Source organism: Marmota monax, unplaced genomic scaffold (assembly GCF_021218885.2).
Source record: "Marmota monax isolate L192 unplaced genomic scaffold, Marmota_monax_Labrador192_F-V1.1 WCK01_AAM20220418_F8-fsc00004, whole genome shotgun sequence".
NCBI classification, from domain to species: Eukaryota; Metazoa; Chordata; class Mammalia; order Rodentia; family Sciuridae; genus Marmota; species Marmota monax.
The window spans coordinates 28,115,011-28,133,621 of record NW_026692881.1 but is presented as its reverse complement, the minus strand read 5'-3'; the positions used below and the strand labels follow the sequence as shown (position 1 = coordinate 28,133,621).

At 44.1% G+C, this 18,611-nt stretch overlaps 1 protein-coding gene across 2 annotated transcripts in view; it reads right to left on the bottom strand.

Annotated features, from left to right (window-relative positions):
• Window positions 1-6,489: 6,489 nt before the first annotated feature.
• The window catches only part of Plekhs1 (pleckstrin homology domain containing S1), a 29,434-nt gene continuing 17,312 nt past the window's right edge, over window positions 6,490-18,611 (bottom strand). Inside the window, exons 8-14 of one of the 2 annotated variants that reach the window (XM_046450524.2) lie at window positions 17,841-17,960; window positions 15,884-16,009; window positions 13,802-13,908; window positions 12,698-12,904; window positions 11,916-12,017; window positions 11,107-11,242; window positions 6,490-8,541 (exon numbers count right to left, since the gene is read on the bottom strand). In XM_046450524.2, coding sequence (XP_046306480.1) covers window positions 8,362-8,541; window positions 11,107-11,242; window positions 11,916-12,017; window positions 12,698-12,904; window positions 13,802-13,908; window positions 15,884-16,009; window positions 17,841-17,960 — 978 coding nt within the window. In that variant the 3' untranslated portion in view covers window positions 6,490-8,361. The remainder of the gene's footprint in view (window positions 8,542-11,106; window positions 11,243-11,915; window positions 12,018-12,697; window positions 12,905-13,801; window positions 13,909-15,883; window positions 16,010-17,840; window positions 17,961-18,611) is intronic. The other variant, XM_046450525.2, reaches the window with a different exon arrangement.

Genomic DNA, 18,611 nt, shown 5'->3' with positions numbered 1-18,611 from the left:
AGTGAGACCTGGTCTCAAAATTAAAAATAAAAAAGAACTGGGAAATGTAACTCAGTGGTAGAATACCCCTGGGTTCAATTCCTAGTATGAAAAAGAAAGCCCAAAAAGCAAAATGCCATTTTATTAGTGATAGATGTTGAAACTCTGTTTTCTCTAGAAGCCCTGACCCATGTGGCTTTAAGAACTCATCTATCTATGTGACCAAAACCAAGAGGAGCCTTGGTGACCCCTCATGGAAGCCTTTGCATTGTGAGTTTATGACTTCCTCTTTCATTTAACTTGACATGCATTTATTATCATTCTGAGCACTCTTAAAAACTATGAAATATAAAAATTACCAAAAATATGGTTTTTTTTTTGCATCAAGAATCCACAGAGTTAATCAGGGAAGAAACAACAGGTACAGTTGGCCCTCTGTATCCACCTGTTCTACATCTGTCTATTCAACCAACTGAAGATTGAAAATATTTGGAAACAAACTGTGCCTTTATGGATCTTTCCCCTTATTGTTATTCCTTAACAATATTGTATAACCACTATTTACCTAACATTTACATTGACTCAGGTATTATAAGACATCTAAAGAAGATTTCAACTCTATGGAGGGAGAGGTGTGCATAGTTTATATACAAACACTACACTATTTTATATAAGGGATGATGGTGTCCACAGGGAATCCTGGAATCAATCTCCCCCCTGCCCCCACCAGGATACTGAGGGATGACTGCATAGTTATAAAGAACATTTGCAGACTTTGCATGCTACAGAGGAAATGGATACAAAGTGATATGGAAACATAGATGGAGCCATCAATTCTGCCTGGAAGAGAAGTGAAGAAAGCTATAGAAAAAGGTGATATTTTAGCTGGACCTCCTGGGTTGACTGTTTGCCTAGTAGATACATACTCTATTAAAAAGTGTCCACAGCACTGCCATTTACTTTCCTTTTATGTTTCTTTTCATTCCTACATCATAGAGAGTTAACCAGGGCATTCTGATGTGGTTTTAATAGTCTGAGTGGTTTATACTCAAATCTAGCAAGTTAGGAGAGATAGATCATAGGGGGAGGGGAATCATGGGTATGAAAAAGCTTTGAAGATCATAACGAGTAGGCAAATGCTCAAGAGCCAACATAAGACCATATGAAGGGAAGCATCTTTCCTAAACAGACAGTGACACTAGCATCAGGTCTATTTATTATAGCTCAGCAAATAGATACTGCATTAAAAATGTTCACAGCATTGCCTAATAAATCCACAGCCCAGCTCAAGTTAGGCTTATGTAAGCCAGGAGGAATTCTGGCAGAGTCCCTTGCAGTTTTACACACTTTGTTTGGAAGTGTGAGATATTAATTAAAGAAAAGCTGGATTACAGCATCCAGCCTGATTTGAACTGGCAGCTTCTTGGCAGCTTGCCTGTGATGATGAAGACCAATTTCTTCCTAAATCTCCCTCTTTCTGAGCTTGAGTCCTCTGCCTTCCCCACGTAGCTCATGCTGGAGCATCTGGTCTCCTAGCTGGGGTCCTCATGATCTGGATATTGTTTAGGCTTTTTAGTTTTGTATGACAATATAATGGGATTGCCAGATAGCCTCTGAGAAATCAAGGTTGGGTTAGCATATAAGACAAAAACAATCCGTCAAGGAGTTAGCTCTCCTTGGAGTAGAGGAAAGCCCTACCAGTCCTGAATATGCAAAACTGGCAATCATGGTAGCTTAGCAGTTCCTAGAAGAAGGCCTTAGAGGAGAGCCACCAGCACCTACTTAGCTATTGACAAGTTGAGAGGTGCGTTGTTTGTCGTGAGTGCTTCATTGGTATCCTGGTTTAGCTCTGTGAATCCTGCCTGCTAGCCACTGCATGCCCTCTTGCCTGAGTTGACATGTGTGTGACCTAAATACCTGACAACTTAGATATTAGTTGTCAGGTATTATAAGGACAGATATTATAAGGACAACTTAGCAACTTAGGGAAGGAAAAGTTTATTTTGGCTCACAATGAGGTCTCAGTTCATCGTGGTCAGCTGACTTCATTCCTCTGGACCTGAAGTGAGGCAGAACATCATGGTAGAGGGCAGAGCAACACTCCCTGCTCATGGTGACCAGGGAGCAGAGAGAGAGAGAGAGGTCGGAAGGGACCACAGGGAAGATGCCGCTTCCAGGGCATGCCCCCAGTGACCCACCTCCTACAGCCCTGCCCCACCTGCCTACACTTACCACCCAGAGAGTCCATTCAAACTAGGATGGACTGATTAGGGTACAGTTAACAATCCAATCCAATCATCTCACCCCTGAACATTTCTTCTTTAACACAGGAGCTTTTGTGGGGGACACCTCATATCCAAACCATGACAATTTGTATATCCTTATACAAATTGGGACCCTGGTTGTTGGGCTAATTTTAAGATTTTAGGACATCTCCATCACCCCAAAGAGAAACCCAACGACCATCATTCCCCATTCTCTCCTCCCTTCATACGTGACAACCACTCATCTACTTTCTGCCTCTAGGGACTTGTCTATTCTAGATATTTAATATAAATAGGATCAAATGATATGTGGCCTTTTATGTCTGACTTCTTAACACAATGTTTTTGAGGTTCATCCATATTGTAATGCGTCAGTGTTTCATTCCTTTTCATGGCTTATAATATTTCATAATATGGATTTATCATATTTTATTTTTATCTATCAATTAATTGGCACTTCCACTTTTTGGCTGTCATGAACAATGATGCTGTATGGGTTCATGTGCAGAAATACATTTCAATTCTATAAGGGAAATGTTTATCCCTAAACAACTTTTTTTTACCCATGTCCTTAAGCTATCATTTCTCTCAAGGAAAATGTTTTATTCTTATTAATATTGCCAGTGTTTGGCATAGTGCTCTACACCCACAGATGCTCAAAAAGTGCTGATAGTGATCACTGAAGGAGATTAAGGAGTTCTCTGGCCTCCACCACCGTCATCACCCCACCCAGGCAGCTGAGCCCCAAATTCATGTCCCAGAAAGCCTGGATAAAAACTGATGTCCTTTCTCCTAAACCTCTTACACCCACACTCCTGGCTTACTGACTCTAAGTGTGCACATGGCTATAACAAGCCGCGGTATCTGCTTTCCCAGCCCATAGCATCAACAAAAGCAACCCAAGTTCATTGGGGAAAGGGGAAAATGTCCTCTAAATCTTTGTATCCGTGGGAAACACAGATTGAAAATCCTCCAAAATATGAAACAGTTTGTGTGTTGACATGATGTCACAAGTAGAAAATTCCTCACCTTGAAACTTTGTTCATGCACCAAATTATCAAAAATGTATAAAAGTTCAGGCAATATGTATAAGGTGCATATTGCAACATAATTGAACTCCTTGGTTAGAAATTGGATCCCATTTCCCAGATGTCTCATTCTGCATGTGCAAATATCCCGAAATCCAACGTCTGAAACACTTCTGGTCCCAAGCATTTTGCATGAGGGATACTCATTCTGTACTTAGAGTGATGTACATTTAGAGTGCCCATGAGTGTGCACTGAAGGATGCCGGAAAGGGTTACATTTTGGAGAGCCTATGACTCCAGAATATGCCTTTGTAAGTGACATCAAGGGAACAAGAGGTCATGATATGCTCATTTTCTCTTCCTCACTGTGTGGTCAGTAATTTGTTGGAGAGTGTTAGACCTTGCATTTCTCTTGTGTCCTCATAATAGTTCCCAGGTCTATTGGCTATAATACAAAAACTTGTTAACTGTTGAGAAAGCAGCTTGCATTAAAAAGGTCCATAGCTTGCTTTTCAAGTTAATTATATCTGATCCCAGGCCAAAAGAAAGAAAGAAAGAAAGATGAAAAAGAAATGTTACCAAAGTCATTAATATGAATATTCTATTTTAAAACACTATCAATATAGAATAATATTTATGAATTAGAATTTAACATAAAAATGCAGTAATTTCTTCTTTTAACATGTATTTATTGAGCATTTGCTATGAGTTGACCACTGTCCTTATTTGCTGGGAATAGACACATAAGTACACACATGTGTGCATAGACAGGGGTGAGTTTTTCCTCCTCTTGGTGCTTACTAAAACTTTTCATGATGACAGAAATAGTCTATATCTGTGCTACTCGATGCAGTAGTCAATTATCACACAAGGCTATTGAACACTTCAAATGTAGCCTGTGCCTCTGAGAAATGGAATTTAAAATTTTATTTAACTGGTTTCAAGTTAAATAGCTACATGTGGCTACCATACTGGGGCAGCTCAGCTCCAAGGTTCTCTGATGTGAGTGTGAAGTTTTCTTAAGCACCTAGTTTTCCAGCGCCACCTAGCCAGAGTTGATATGGACAATGGCCTCAAGATCTTACCACATTGTTGATCTATACACAAATATTTCTCTAACTCAGACATTTTGAAAGGCTTTCTCAATAAAACACATTCTCAATAAAACACAAGTCCAGTTTCACAAAAGAACCCTGATTTAATCCAGCTGAATCTGAAAAAAACCTCTTCCTTTGGGCCTGTTTATGATTCTTTAAATTCTTGTTATTGTCCCAAGGGAAAGTCACTTGGAACTAGCTGCGAGGGGAGGAGCCTTGGGGTGTGTCAGCTTCTCAGTTTATTAAAGAATTCCTATGACTCCCATCTGCCTCCTCGTGCCCCTCATTATATGCACACACACATTCACATCCATACACGTAACCACGCCCTCTGGTTGACGGCTTCACCTAAGGACAGCTGTCCCTGGCCCTGTACATTCAGTTCCTACCTTACCAGCTGTGTTCTGCGTTTCACTGTGGAGAGCTTGCATCCTCAGTAGAGAGAACAAAGCAGAAACACAGTCTCCCTCCAAGGCCTGTTCTAGAGGCATGAGGCACCCTTCAGGAACCAGGAGCAGGCTGGAGGAGCAACACCTCCAAATGCCTCACAGGAAAGTTGTGCAAAAGCAGAAAAGATATCAACCCAGGAGCCACAGGCCTAGGCATGGAGCTGGGGAAGCCTGGGGGGAGTCTCTTCACATTTCTGTGCTGGCTTTCCCCCAGCAAAACCGAGCCACACCAGATTCAAGCCAAAGATGCGATGGCCAAGAACGTAGTGGTCCATATGGAGTAGACTTGGAAGAGGGCCATCCCTCACAGGCACAGCTGAGCCAGTCTCCCATGCCCACCTGGATGGGGTTGCGATGAACGTCAAGGGCAGCTCTGGAAGGATAAAGGTCACCGATGGCATTTTCCCTGGGGCTGGCTGTGCTTGTGACTGTGGACAGGCAAAGTGTGAGGAAGGCCTCTTGGCACTGAAAAAAGTCTACACCAGAAGGAACAAGACTGTTTTCAGAGACCTCCCCATCTCTCAGCAGCTCATCTTGCAGAGCTCTTTGCCATGTCACAGAAAAGGACCTCAAAAGTCATGCTTAGGGACAAAGGCCTCGACGCCCAGATTTTTGGACCCGTTTTGTCAGGACCATTTTTGGGGCCCACTGGTATCGTTAGGAGAAAGAACCTGTATGTTGGGGATGTGTGGCTGCTCCAGCTCTGGGAAAGGGGAGGCACAGAGGACAACCAGGAATCGATGCTGAGGAATGGCAGGCAGAAGTGACAGAGCTTCTCCACCTCAACTGCCGAAAAGCACGTGGCGGCACCCAGACCAGAAGGCCTTATGCCACTCAGGAGGTGGCCGAGAGCAGGACTGAGAGCCAGGCTGCTGCCTCAGGATCCAGCTTCCTTTGGGGAGGTGGGATCATTTGCCTTTCAGAGCTGTTGACAGCCTGGCCTTCCCCCTGGAGAATGCCCCTGTTCACACTCCATGTTCTGCAGCTTCACTGGGGACTCCCAAGCCTCCCCTGGAAAGATTCTTTGCCAAAATGTGCATTTCTTGGTGGACCAGCAATCAACTCCCCTGGGAGTATGATAATGCAGATTCCAGGACCCCACAAAAGACCCACCATGTCAGAATCCTTGGGTTGGGGGATCTTGGAATCCACCCTGAGATTTCCTTTTGAGAACACGCCCCTTGTGTGGGAGAAGCCCCAGGAGCCTGTGCGCCTAACAAGTACCCAGCTGACCCTGCTGTGAGGGTGGGGGGAAGGAATTTGGGATCGGATGGGGGCAGGGGCAGGCTGGCTGTCTTCCCTGTGGCACACTGGGAAAGGCCAGGGGTTGTGGTGTGTTGTCCCAGCACATCTATGTGCCGGACAGATGATCAGCCCCCCAGTCCTCTACCTCCTCTTTGCCTCAGTAAGGAGGTGCAAGGACTTGGGCTAACATTTGTCCCTCTCCCTCACCGAGGCTTTTATAGGAATTGCAGGCTGGCCTTGTGCGCAAACCAGGGGGAGGAACTTTGGCTTCACATGGTTGGTTGCCAGGTGGTTTTATCTTGATGGTTTTTATTTCCTTTACTGAGGTGGCTTGGTTTCTCACTTAAGAAGGTTTAAGACATACACACACACACACACACAAGCGCGTGCATACGTGTGCACGCAAACACACACACGCACACACACGTTTATTTCTCATACTAATTTTTTTTTATTACAAAAGCAATATATGCTATGGAAAAGAGAAAACAAACAAATTCAAACATAGATACATCTCTTGCCCCAGGGTCTACCTGATCATGCTTCTCAGAAGTAATTCTTACTGACAATCTAACGGGCATTATACTGAATGTAAAAAACAAAAACAAAAAGCAGGGCTGAGAGACAGCAGCACAGCACCTGAGAGGGTGTTCACAAGGAGGCCACCTGCCTAATGTCAACCCCACAACCTCTCAAGGAGGGAGGGAGGTGGCCCTCTCCTAACGAGGGCTGGGGAGTTTTTAGATCCATAGCTATACAAACACAACATTACTACTAAATTGGGATGTTTTATCTATCAAACTGCAACTTGCCTTATCCCCCAACGCCACCCTCAGTTTGAGGATTGCACTTGGGGGCCTCACACATGCTAGGCAAGTGCTCTACCACTGAGCTACATCCCCAGCCTTTTTAATTTTTCATTTCGAGACAGGGCCTTGCTATGTTGCTTAGGGCCTCATTAAGTTGCTGAGGCTGGCCTTGAACTTGCCACCCTCCTTCCTCAGCCTCCTGAATCACTGTGATTACCAGTGTGCACCACCACACCTGGCTACAACTTGCTTCTTTGATTCTTAATAGTTTGTGCATATTTTTCATAATTGTCTATGCTGAGCTTTTAAACATCTTCTATGTTCGGTTATATGAAATCATAACTAAGCAATCTCCAAATGATTTTTTATTACCACAAGCAATATTACAATGTGACAATAAACTTTCTGGTTTTTACTGATATCTTTGTGTGTGCATTTCATAGGATACCTTTTTAGGAGTAGAAGCAGTTGTCAAATAGGCCATGTAAATGAGAACATTTTTACTTTCTGGACAAGCAGGACATCAGAAAGTGAAACATATTTGAATGTGTCTTCTAAGCCCTGAAGGTCTTTTCTAATCTTATCCAAATCAAAGGTTAAGTTAGGATATTTGTTTTCCAGAGCTGGCTGTAGATTGCTGGTTCTGCCACTAAGCAGCTGTGAGCCTCAGAACTGTGGAGAAGGCACACCACCCACGGAATGGGGCCTTCATTTCTTCCACGTGCAATGACAGCCTGGTAAGATTCACTTTCTGAAGCCCCTTTTGCTCTAATGTTCCCCGATTTGATTAGTGCTTCAGCGCTCTCCCTCGGCTTTTCTGTTTATGAAAAAGCATTTGATTCTTTTGGCCTCCCAGGATCAATTTGTTACTGCACCAATTAGCTAAGAGCTTTCAAATTAGAAGCGCTAAGTCGTTCTCCTTTTACTTGCATAGCAAGTAGGGCACTCTTGGACAGAACCTAAAACTGCTTTGACTTCTAAAATCGTGGCTGCGTCTTTAAGCAAACAAGAGATGCATTGAATCCAAGTGGCCACCCGGTCCACATTCTGGACTCTGGGGCTGATGAGTCACAGGAGGTGTTTGGGAAGGCTGCAAGGGTCTCGCATGTCTCCGGGGAATCTTGCCTTCCTGGAATGAGTAGTTCCAAATGGATGTTCCTGAACAAAGAGGCAATTGTGTGACAATGACCTCACAGAACACGGTGTGTACTAATAAGATGAGGGACTTACCCAGTCTGTGTTTGCAGTATTTGGGACAGAGTCTCAGATAACAAGGCCTTCCATTTTCACTGTGTTCCCTAGTCATTATCCCACTTGACCCTCTCAACACCCCTGATGCCATAGTCAGAGCAGGGACAGTTATCCCCCAGGTAAGGTGCAGGTGCAGCAGTTGAGAGAGGTGTGCTGGCGTGTCTCATATCACTGGCCTGAGTGGCCACGCCTGGCACAGTCCAGGGCTCTATCCTCTGCTGCAGTGAGGTGGTGGCCAGCTACTCCCCAGTCCCTTTCTGCTGGCCCTTTTTAATGGCTGGGCTCCTCTTTGGTGCCCTCTGCAGTCCAGACTTCTCCTGTTGGATCAGTGCCACTCGTTGGTGTTTTAAGAGGCATGTACAGGCCTCAGCATGGAATTTCTCTGAATTTGGGATCCGCCCGATGGACAGCTTTATTTTCTAAAATATGAGAAAGAAGAAAATTAAATGACTGAAGATCATCCTTAGGATTGTTGGTCCTCACTTGGTCCTCCTTCACACCCTTTGAAGCTCTTAGGAAGAAAATCCTGAGATGAACAAGATGGCCAGAAGAAGCCAGGGATGACGATGGTTTTCATTTTCTGGAAGTTACTGGCCTGAGTCTCTAGGGAAGATTCCAGAGAGCTTCAAGGATGCCCAGAGGGGTCCAGATGCACCAAGAATTAAAAGGACCTCTTGAAACCAGCAAATCAAAATAAGACCATCAGATAGGACCAGTCAGACAAAACTGGGAGGAAATTAAAGTGTCTCCTGCAATCCAGCAGGCCCTCCCCCTCAAAACTCACATTTCGCCACCTTTAAAAATCTTACATTCTCAGCTGGGCGTGGTGGCACCCGCTTGGAATCCCAGCAGCTTGGGAGGCCGAGGCAGGAGGACTGCAAGTTCAAAACCAGCTTTGGCAACTTACCAAGGCCCTAAGCAACTTAGTGAGACCCTGTCTCAAAAAATAAAAATAAAAATGAAAAGGGCCAGGAATATGGCTCAGAGGTTAAATGCCTCTGGGTTTAATCCCTGGCACCAATTAAAAAAAAAAAAGAAAGAAAGATCTTACATCCTCTCCCCTCACAGTCCCTACCACAACCAATCAACTGTAGCCTAACAAGAAAGGTAGATCTGATGGGCTCAGATGCTTTACAATATCAGGGGCCATTGTTCCTTGTCTGGCTCCACATCTTCCTTTCCAACATTCTGTTTCCTTCCAGGGACCAGGTATTTGAATTTTAAGAGAACTGTATACACATTTTTACATAAAAGAAAGAAGTCAGGAATAGTGGAGAAGGAGGGCAACTTCCTAATCTTTCAGATAATCATGTTGGTGGGGGCCCCGTAGTTCTCAATAGTACCTAGGAGTTGCAGACAGAAAGGGGAACATGGGGTGAGCCTAAGGGAAATGCAGGTGTTGTTCCTGCCCACGCAGGTGACTCTCCATTCCGGAAGGACATTCGTGATGAAAGCGAGGCAGAGACACCCAGGTGGAGTTCCTGGATCTGCTCCCAGTCAGAAACCCTTTTCTTGGCATCTGAGCCCATGTCTGGGTTGGAAACTTCCAGAACAGCACAGAAGGTTATCTTGGCTACTTGGCCCCAGTGTGGATCTTTGGCAGACTCAATGCATTAGTTACTAGTTCACACCCCATATGAACTTCAATACCTAAGCCAATCCTCACCTCCCCTGAGACACCCTCCTGGTCTTCCACAATAACTTACTCCATTCTTCCCCTGTCCTCCCTATTCCATGTCTCAGGGACATACGCTATGGCAAGTAGCCCATGATATGCTTTTTTCAATCCACTAATCTACGAGCTCCTTAAGCTCAAGGTAAGGCCATTTTTGCAGTCCTACAACATGACACAGTATCCAGCATAAAGCAGATGTTCAATAAATAAGGAATAAATGAATGAATGAACACATGTGTCCTTGCTCTGCCATTAACTAGTGAGGTGTCTTAGCCAACTTGCTCCTACTTACTGGGTTTACCCATTTAGATAGCCGGGATAGGACAATTTGTTTAACCAGCAGGGTTACTTTGTGTGATGCAGAAGAGAGAAGAAATATCCCTAATATACATATGATGCATAGTCATAAACCCTCAGAGTTTGAAGAAAGGTTATCTAGTAGCATGGTTTTTAGAAATTTCAAGTCATGAAACTGTTTTCAAGGGAAGCTAAGACAGGCCAATATTTTGGGGACTTGTCTGTTTAATAAAACATAAATGAAAACCATGGATTTCTCTAATTGAAGCCCCGGCACACTGTCCCCCTCCTCTTCTCTCTCCCAACTACCACCCTAGAAGTCCAAGAATCAGAATTTGAAAATGGACCCTCTCACTTTAGAGAAAGGAAACTAAAGCCCAGAGAAGGAAGTGACTTTCCCAAGGTCACAGGGCTAAAAATTAGAGACAAAGTTAAACCAGGATGGAATTAGCCATATGAAAACTACACTAATAGGAGAGACCATTTAAAAATAGGCTAGCCTTTTAAAACCACATATACTCTGCACACCTACATATTATGTCTAATTCTTATAATAACTATATGAGGACAGTATGATGATGTCAAGACTGAGCCTATCCATGGCCAAAAAAGAAGCAAAAAGAATAGTACTACACTGAACACCTAGTATGTGCCAGTCACTGTTTTAAGCACATGACCACATATTATCTCGTTTAATTCCCCCAACATCGGGTACTATCAGTATCCCTGATTTCACAGAAGAGAAAATGGAAGCACAGACTCCTTCAAGTAGCTGGTTTGCAATCCATGAGCCAGCCTGATTCTATGCAAACTCTTTTCCCTACCCTATGCTATGTCTGAGGTCACAAACCCAGGTACTCTGTCTCCTAGCCCAGTATCTTGCAAATACTACCTTATGTGAAAGGCAGAGTTTCATTTGTATCCCAAGTACTTTTCAGACTCCAGTGAAGACCTTGATCTTGTTCCTCTTGCCACTGACTTGTCCTGGCCAGGGTCAGTTACTAGGACTCACCTCTTTCTGTATGGATCGGGTAAGAAACAAGGAGACCTCCTCCAGGCTTTGGGGTTTCAGGTCATTCACGGCCAAGACATGATCTCCATGGCAAAATAAGCATCCCAAATGTGGGGGGCCTTCCCACCTGGCCACACTGCAGTAGAAATACAGGGCTCAATACCAGCACATGACATAGTTCTCAGGGAAGGGAGGGTGGGGCCAGGCCTGCAGGAACTCCTCACTCAAGCTGTGCTGGGCCTCATCTAAAGCTGACCATCTCCTTTTTCTGTCACTACTGTCGGAGTCTAACCCTTCCTCCAAAACCTGTGCAAATCATTTCACTCTTGCAAAGCCCTGTGGACTCTGACCTTCTGCTTCCTTTTCTATAGTTAATCTCCCTGCCCCTGGGCTTCTGCATTGTGAGAGCACCTTATTCATTACACTTTTAAATAAAATGCATTTTGTATTTGCTTGTCTGGGCAGCTGTCTTTTTCACCAGGCTATGGGGCCCTGTGGTGCCGCCTTTCTATTGTTTTGTTTTAAATTTTTATAACCCCACAGTTTCAAGAAAACAGAGGACGCTCAGTAAGTGTTGGTGGGCAGTGAGCCCACGAGGTTACACAACGCACATCTAAAGAACAAATCAGCAAATTCACGAATGAGCAAGCTCCGCCTCAAGAGAAGTCCACGACCTGGCCAAGGATTCCTTGAGTCTTCTTTGTGACAATATGACAGCCCAAGTCCCCAGTCAGTTTTGTCAAAATGACTGTTCTCTTCCTGTCTTGGAATCTCCTTTTTAGTCCACAACAGTCAATTCTCCCACCTACCATATCCGTCCGGCCGCTTCGACAAGAGCAAGATAGTTTATGACATCTGGCGGAGAAAGGAACATGTCGAGCGTCTCCAAGTGGCTCTCATCAGGGATGTTGCTGACAGAGAAAGCATTTGTAAAAGTCACTTCAGGCGACTGACCCTGGCTCTTGAACTGTCCTCTCTGAGCAGATTTTTGGCCTCCTATTTCTGAGATAGTTTCCAAATAATGGTTGTCAAAAACATTTGGAGAAAAATGTGAATTTAAGTTAGAAAATTACTCATAAGTATCCCTCCCCACCGTTCTTGGGATGTGGTTGTGGGTGGGAGACAATGGAGAAAGAGGAGAACACAGTAAATTGGTTGGATAAGCATCCTTAAGATGACAACCATCTTGTCAAATGCCTTTGGCATCACTTGAAATTGGAACATCCCCTTCCTTGTCTATAAACCAAGCCTCTCGTGACCTGCACGCCATGTTAGCAATGTTAATGGCAGAAGCCGGGTGATATACTACTCGGATCAGTGTGGATCCAAAGCCCCAGGACCTGAAAGACTAGCCAAGGAAGAATTTTTAAAAGTAGCTGAAAATGCCACCCCAAGCCCAGGGGACTGCTTTCTGTCCAGCTCTGTTTATTCACTGTCCTTGGCCACAGCATCAATGACAGGGAGAAGCTGGTCAGATTCTTGGCTGACTTGGAGATTTTTAGGAACTGCTTCAAAATTTGAATCCTAAATAAAAACAGAAGGCCTGCCTTGCCCTCAGAACCCATGAGTTTTTTAAAAATTAGAGCTTTACTTGAGTAATATAGACAATTTCACAACAGTCAGTGAGGCCGATCCCTTCTTATCATCCGTGGCCTGTGTTTCTGGATTGGCAGGTGAAAGACACAGATCACTTCCTGAATCTGGTTCCTGCAGTTGGGGGCCTCCATCCTGGGGCTCTGGAAAGGTCTGGGCCTCCTCTGGGCAGCCAGCAGATGCATTGAGTGTAGCCTTGAAAAAACTATAGAGTAGAAGACGTTAAAACAAACCCTTTTTTAGTATGTCTATTTACAATTTTCCACGGTGTGTGTCAGATTTAAGTAGCCAACAGCCACATGAAAACTAACAAGGTCTTGAAGCGTGTCCAACCCTCCGAATCACAGCCGCAGTTAGGATCAAATCCAATAAGCTTTCCTTCTAAAAATGGATATGGAACCAAAATAATCCTTTTCAGGGCTTGGAGGACAGAGTGCGAGTGTGAGAGACATAAATGCAAAATAGGAAACAACTTCCCCAAACAGAAAACGTCCTGAGGTTGTCACAAATGCTTTTCTGTGGGTGGAGAAATCATTGCCGTTTTTCTGGTTTTGAGATTACAGATTGAGCATCCCGCATCCAAGAACCTGAGATACGAAATGCTTCAAAATATGAAATGTTGAGTGCCAACCAGATGTTGTCAGTGGAAAACTCTGCACCATGAAACTTGGTTTCATGCACAAAATTAAAAATAGCTCATAAAGTTATCTTGAGGCTATGTGTATAAGATGTCCATAAAACATAAATGAATTCGCATTTAGATTTGAGTTATATCCTTAAGATATCTTATTATATATATGCAAATATTCCCAAATCTGAAATTTGGAATGCCTCTGGACCCAAGCATTTTGGATAATAAGATTCTACTTGGGTTGAATGGAGTCTGTGAAAACACTTCTCTCAATTTGTCAATTATTAAAAATGAATTTGGGGGCTGTAGTTGTGGCTCAGTGGTAGAGTGATTGCCTAGTACATATGAGGCACTGAGTTTGATCCTCAGCACCACATAAAAATAAATAAATAAAGGTATTGCGTTAAAAAAAAAGAATTTAGTTGTTTTAGGATAACTAGAATCAATTTTTAAAATGTCAGTTTTACTTACCAGGATTTCATTGACATGTAATGGCATTCAGTTGTCTTGGGGACCTGGTCTTCACTACCAGGTCCAATGGATTCACCAGAATCATTGGAATCAATAACATTATTCAACTAAAGACAAGAAGAATGAACGTAAAGATGCAAGTCTGCCAATCATACAGGAACCTTCTACTTCTAACCTGGACATTAACCTGGACCCTGAACTTGTAAGTATATCTGCCATTGGATGAATAATGGTTCTCATTTAGGGAATGTCAACCAACCTCACCTACGCAAGCTTGAGCCAGTGAAGTTCCTGGCAGACTCAAAGTCCATTCTGTCCTCCTGGGTGCCCTGTGCTTTCTGATACAAGTGTTCTATTGGACTAAATTGCTGTTTACCTTCATGTTTTACCACTGTGCACTTAATGGCATGAACCCTTGTCCCCAGACAATCCTACTGCAGAATCACAGAAGTGGGCAGGTGAAAGACCAGACACAATGTGGAGCTGGTCATAGGCTACAGTGCTCACAGGCAGCCCCAGTGCTTGAGGAGGCCCCAAGGGTCCTAGAAACTTCTGTCCCTGGGAGATGCTCAACCAGTCCCTTAGAACTAGGCATCATTGACAGCAATGGTTGCTCAAAACCCAAGACTTACCTGCCTAGGTCACCACTAATCTCACACTGGAACACTGCCGCCAATCAAGCTGGACTTCCCATAGCTGCCCCTTACCAGTGGTGCTCTCCTAGTCCCCAATGTTCATGCTGTTTGCTTCACCTGGGATGTCCCTTTTCTCTTCTGTCCATTGACACTATGTTCAGGCCTGGCTGAAGTCCCACAGCCTGCCCTGGTCACCCCACCTCTGTGGATGGCTCTCTGAATTTCTATTGCACAGATTAATCTGCTTTGTGGACTCTGCATCCCTTACAGTATTTAGCAAAAGACAAGCGTAAATTACAACTGATGCTCAAAAAACACCTGGTTGGTTGGTTGAACTATCATGAAAGACTGTCCCCTAGCATAAAAATATTCCTGGTGAAGAAGGCTTCTGGGCTCAGATAAGCCTGGGAAATGCTGTGCGTTGTGTGCCACTCACCTATTTATAATGCACCACTGCCTCTTAGAGGCTCTGAGGACCCTGCTGTTAAAAAGCTGTATAACTTGGCACTTCCATCACCATACTCTAGTAGAAAACCCCAGTCTGGGAAACGATGCCGCCCATGCCCCCAGTCACGTGGCCTTCCTGTCTCCCGTTCTGTTCTCTCTGCACCCACCGCAGATGGAGTGGCTGGGTTCCTGTGACTGGAAGGCAATTCAGGTTCTGCTACTTCCCAACCTAGAAGCCAGCTCTGCCCTGATGCTGCTTACAGAATGAAGTCAACTCGGTGTTTGAGACCATCATGAACTGGCTCTTTTTTCTGTTTTGTCCCTACACACTCTGAATGGCCACCTAACTGAACAATTCATCATACACATATCAAATACCGTTCCATCCCCCAAATCTTTCTTCCCTGACTCCAATGGAGAGAAAAATCTGTCCCATTTCTGATGTTCCCTGCTACTTTGTGCCTCTTTGTGTGTGACATTATCATGTGGTAACGATTAGACTGTGAGCTCGGAAGGAAGGGGCAATCTCAAGTCCATTACTGAGGCCACCATGCCTGGGACAGGTCAGCGCCTAGCACTCAGAAGGGCACCAATGTACCAACAGGCTGACTGATACACACCACACAACTTACCACCCGAGGACCTACCTCTTGTTCTTATTTTTCTTTCAGTCCAGAATACTGACGAGCTCCTCAAGTCAACTCCCCAAGTCCAAATTTTAGCCATCAAGTAAGGTCAAATGTCACCTCCTCTATAGATCCTTCTCTGGTTTCCGTTTGGAAATCAGGCCCCGCTCTTCCTATGACTGGTACACCCTGGGACTCTGTATAAGCATCTCTCTACAGCATGGGGCCCTTTCTGTCTTATACTGTGGCAACTCCTCCACCAGGGTCAGAGCCATGAGCTCATCATCTATCCTGATTCTCCACAAACAGTGCAGGACAGGGGCTCAGGAATCACTTCTCTAAGAAATGAGCCATTAGCAGATGGGAAGGGTTACCTCTAAAAGAACACTTCGAGGACTAAGATAATAACTTTCTTCTTGTGTGTCTTGAGTGGTCTTTGACAAGAAATCACGCGGAAGATGAGCCTGCTTGAATCCTGGAGAACTTTTTTCCATTAAATACTGCATAAAAGAGATGCAGAAGGAATGAATGATTTTATTTTCCAGAGACAGAGCTAAACCACATGCTTTCTGGAAAAGCCACAGTAGAGTAGTTGGATTTCAAGATCAAAGAACCTTCCAAGCTCCCACCCACACAAGTCCACACACCTTGACCTGGTCTCTGGAGTCTGCATCGCCTTCGCTGTTGTAAATACATAAGCACATGATTCAGACTGCTTTCTCGACTACTTGAAGCATAAATCAGAATAAGTGGTTTTGTCCTGGGAGTGGCGTTCTTAGTTACTAAGCTCTGCCATGGTGTCCCCACTCCCACCTTGTTCATTATCAGCTGGTGCCATCTGAGCAGGTAATTAACCGGAGGCAGGGCATGCCACCCTTCCTCTTCTTGTTCCTAGTCCTCTTTTGTGTTTTGCTCACCTCTTTCTGTTTCCATAGCAATGCTCTTAGGCAGCATCGATCACGTGATGGTATGGATTATAGGAGTCAGGGTGATAGACATTCAACCAATTAATTATTGCCTTCTCTTCCCCCTAGATACCACTTACTCCACTAAAATGACTGCTTTGTATGGCAGGAGAATTGTTATGAATTCAATTTAATTCTTGCAAGAACAAAGTCTTAAGGCCGGGGCTTTCAAAAAGACCCTCAATATTCTATGAGAAGTCCTTGAAAGGTGATTTAAAAAAACATGTGTACAGATGATCCAACTTATGATGAGTCCACTTATGATTTTTTGACTCTCTGATGATGAGAAAATGATGCACATTCTGCAGAAAGCATACCTCAAATTTTAAATTTTGATCTTTCCCCTGGGGGTGAAAAAGGGTCCCCCTTAATCTGTTAAGTCCCAAGTTTTCAATGCTGTGAATATTACAGCCAAACTGACAAAGAAATCATAATCTAGAGCTTATATATTATTATATTAGTTAATATTAATTAACAAGATTATATCATAATTATTATAATATAATTATATGATTATATTATATAATTCTATATTATAGAATGTATTTTTAATATCTGGGATAATGGGAAAGTAGGTTAAATAACAATGACAGAAACCAACAAACTATGGTATCCTTAACTCGAGCTGGTTAGAAAATCACTGGATCTAAACAGCATAAAAAGGCAAAGTGATCAATAATGTTTTCCCTGGGGAAAAGGAGACCTCATGAGTGAAAAGCAAGAGGTCTTTGCTCAAAAGGTTCACAGGACCGTATCCACTCACTGAATGGATAAATGAGATGAGGTGTTTGGCCTGGTGAGTGTGACACGCTATGAAAAGCTTATAAATAGTTGAAGAGCTACCAACTCCATACACTGGGAGGCTGTGCATCTTTAGAGATGGTTGGGACCCACAGAGAGGGAAAGTCTCTAGGGGAGGAAACAGTACCCTGCAAACCTGGGCAGCCTGTTTAGGACCGAGATCCAGAGCTGTAGAGACAGAAAGGCAAGGCAGCAGAGGGCAGATCGAGAGTGGCTTTCAAGAGGCAGTGCGTTTACCTCACTCCCTGAAATTCATGAGCATTTGAATGGATTTCATCAGAAACGAAGACGAGGTGACAGCAGTTATAGTGAGAAGCAAGACCCATGAAGGTGAATGAAGGAAATCAGTAAGAAAAGAGAAGCCCAGGTTGGACGGTCAGAAATCACAGGGAGACTTTCCCCAGAGGCATTTGTGCCTGTGCGTGGCAAGGTGCCAGGCCAGCAGGCTTTGGCTTTAGCAGAGGGACCGCAGGCCAGCATACCAGATGTGTGTCCAGGACATGTAAATGGAACGCAGACAGAGGGAGCAGGGGAAGGGTCCCAAGAGAGAAGGTGATTCTTTTACCATGTCTGGAAGGCTGTTTCGTGGCGAGGTGGGGCTCACAGCCTCCATCACACTGGAAGGACCAAAGACAGGGCTGGGGTAGGAAGCCGGCCTTGTATCACCCAGTGAGGGTCCCTCCTGCTTAGGAGAAAGGAATAATATCATCAGGACACAGCTGGTCTCTGTCTGGAATGAAAGAAGAGCCTCCCGTGGGCTCTTCCCTCAGCACCTCCTCAACTATCTGGGCGCTGGGCTGCCACGGGCCAGTGCTATCTCACTAAGACAAGGCTGATCCTGCCAGCTGGCTCCTAGTCTGTTCCCAAACCCGAGGACACTCTGCCTGGCCTTGAGGGAGGCCCTGAGCTTCCTCAACTTATCAGCCATATCTCCCTCTGAATCCTGCCCGTTCTGCTCTATCATTCAAGTTTACTTATAGACAGACTTTGCTTTCTCCTGCATCTTGGCTTTTGCTGTAAGCATAGAACAATCTAGAAAATATGTGAATAAAGACACCTAGAGAGCAAAGTTCCATTTGTCAAGGCCTGCACCAACACAAGACTTGGCAGATTGACGAAGACCCTTATGAAGCAAACTAAAAACTTTAAACTACCAGCCCTTATACAACTGGCATTATATTAAAATGCAAGATAGATGAAAAAACATTTTTATAGAAACCGCCCTAGATGTAGTCATTCAAAAGAGAATGTCTTGCGTAGCTTGAATAACAATGATGGAAAATAGTATAGTTCTAGCTACTATTAAAAATCTCTTCCTTTCCTTTCACTGTCCCCC